General features: G+C 43.2%; 1 protein-coding gene across 2 annotated transcripts in view; it reads left to right on the forward strand.

Moving 5' to 3' along the window:
• The window catches only part of secisbp2l (SECIS binding protein 2-like), an 18,007-nt gene that overhangs the window by 6,580 nt on the left and 10,461 nt on the right, over nt 1-966 (forward strand). For both annotated transcript variants that reach the window (XM_035682299.1, XM_035682300.1), the window contains exon 5: nt 688-908. In XM_035682299.1, coding sequence (XP_035538192.1) covers nt 688-908 — 221 coding nt within the window. The remainder of the gene's footprint in view (nt 1-687; nt 909-966) is intronic.

Consider the following 966-nt stretch of genomic DNA (forward strand, 5'->3'; position numbering starts at 1 on the left):
TCGCTCATGAGCGGCTGTGACACTGTATTAAAGAGTGTTCCCATGCAACAATTAAAAAACTATAAAACAAAAAGTCTGCCAAATAAATATGTGAAGCTGTAGGAGTGGAACATGGAAATGACAACAGTTATTTCCAGACAAATGTAAGGCCAACGTCAGTGATCTTCTTTAACCCTGCGGCTGAAAGAACCTGAGGCCCAAAACATTCCAGACTTTGTTAAAGTAAGCTGCTTTGCCTGTGAGCAAAAATCTTTCCTTTCACTGAGGAAGCAGGACACATTGCCAGTAAGAGCAGTGTCTGGTCTTACAGGTTGAGGTTGATGTTGATGATGCTTGTACTCAACATCTTAAAGAACTGGAATGCAGAGTTACCAGTTGGAGAGGTTAACATGTGTGCAAGTCATTATGTCATCAATGCTCTGTTTTCCAGAAAGCTAATGATCATGTGTAAATTACGTCTAATAGTTTATTGGGCTGCCCTCAATTGTTGTTTTATGGGCACATGAAAAACGTGCATAGCAGTTAGGTCAAGAGTAAAGTGGGGTCCAAGTTTGTGTTTCATAAGTCTATTGATTCATTTACAGTATTTATAGTCCTTCTTCCTCCTTGTGTGTTATTGATGGTAGCAGTTTCATTCTACTATGTAACAAGTTAATTTCAGGTCTGAGTTTTCCTCTTTGTCCTCAGATTTCCCAGGTGAGGTGTCAGGGCGTAGTGCTGCTGAGCGGGCAAGTCCCCTGCTGTGGAAGAACCGAACAAAGAGAAGACGCGCGTCCCATCCAGGTGAAATCTACAACGAGCAGGGCGCTAGTGAAGCAGATATAGACAGTGACAGTGGTTACTGTAGCCCCAAACACAACCAGGCAGCAGGGACACAACGAACAGCAGAGAATGCAGCAGCACCCACAGTAAGTCGGCAACGTACCATCACCTCCAGACCCAACAGACTTAAGATAAGATAAGATA

The sequence above is a fragment of the Morone saxatilis genome, unplaced genomic scaffold, assembly GCF_004916995.1.
Source record: "Morone saxatilis isolate NCDOM2014 unplaced genomic scaffold, NCSU_SB_2.0 Contig11, whole genome shotgun sequence".
NCBI lineage: Eukaryota > Metazoa > Chordata > Actinopteri > Moronidae > Morone > Morone saxatilis.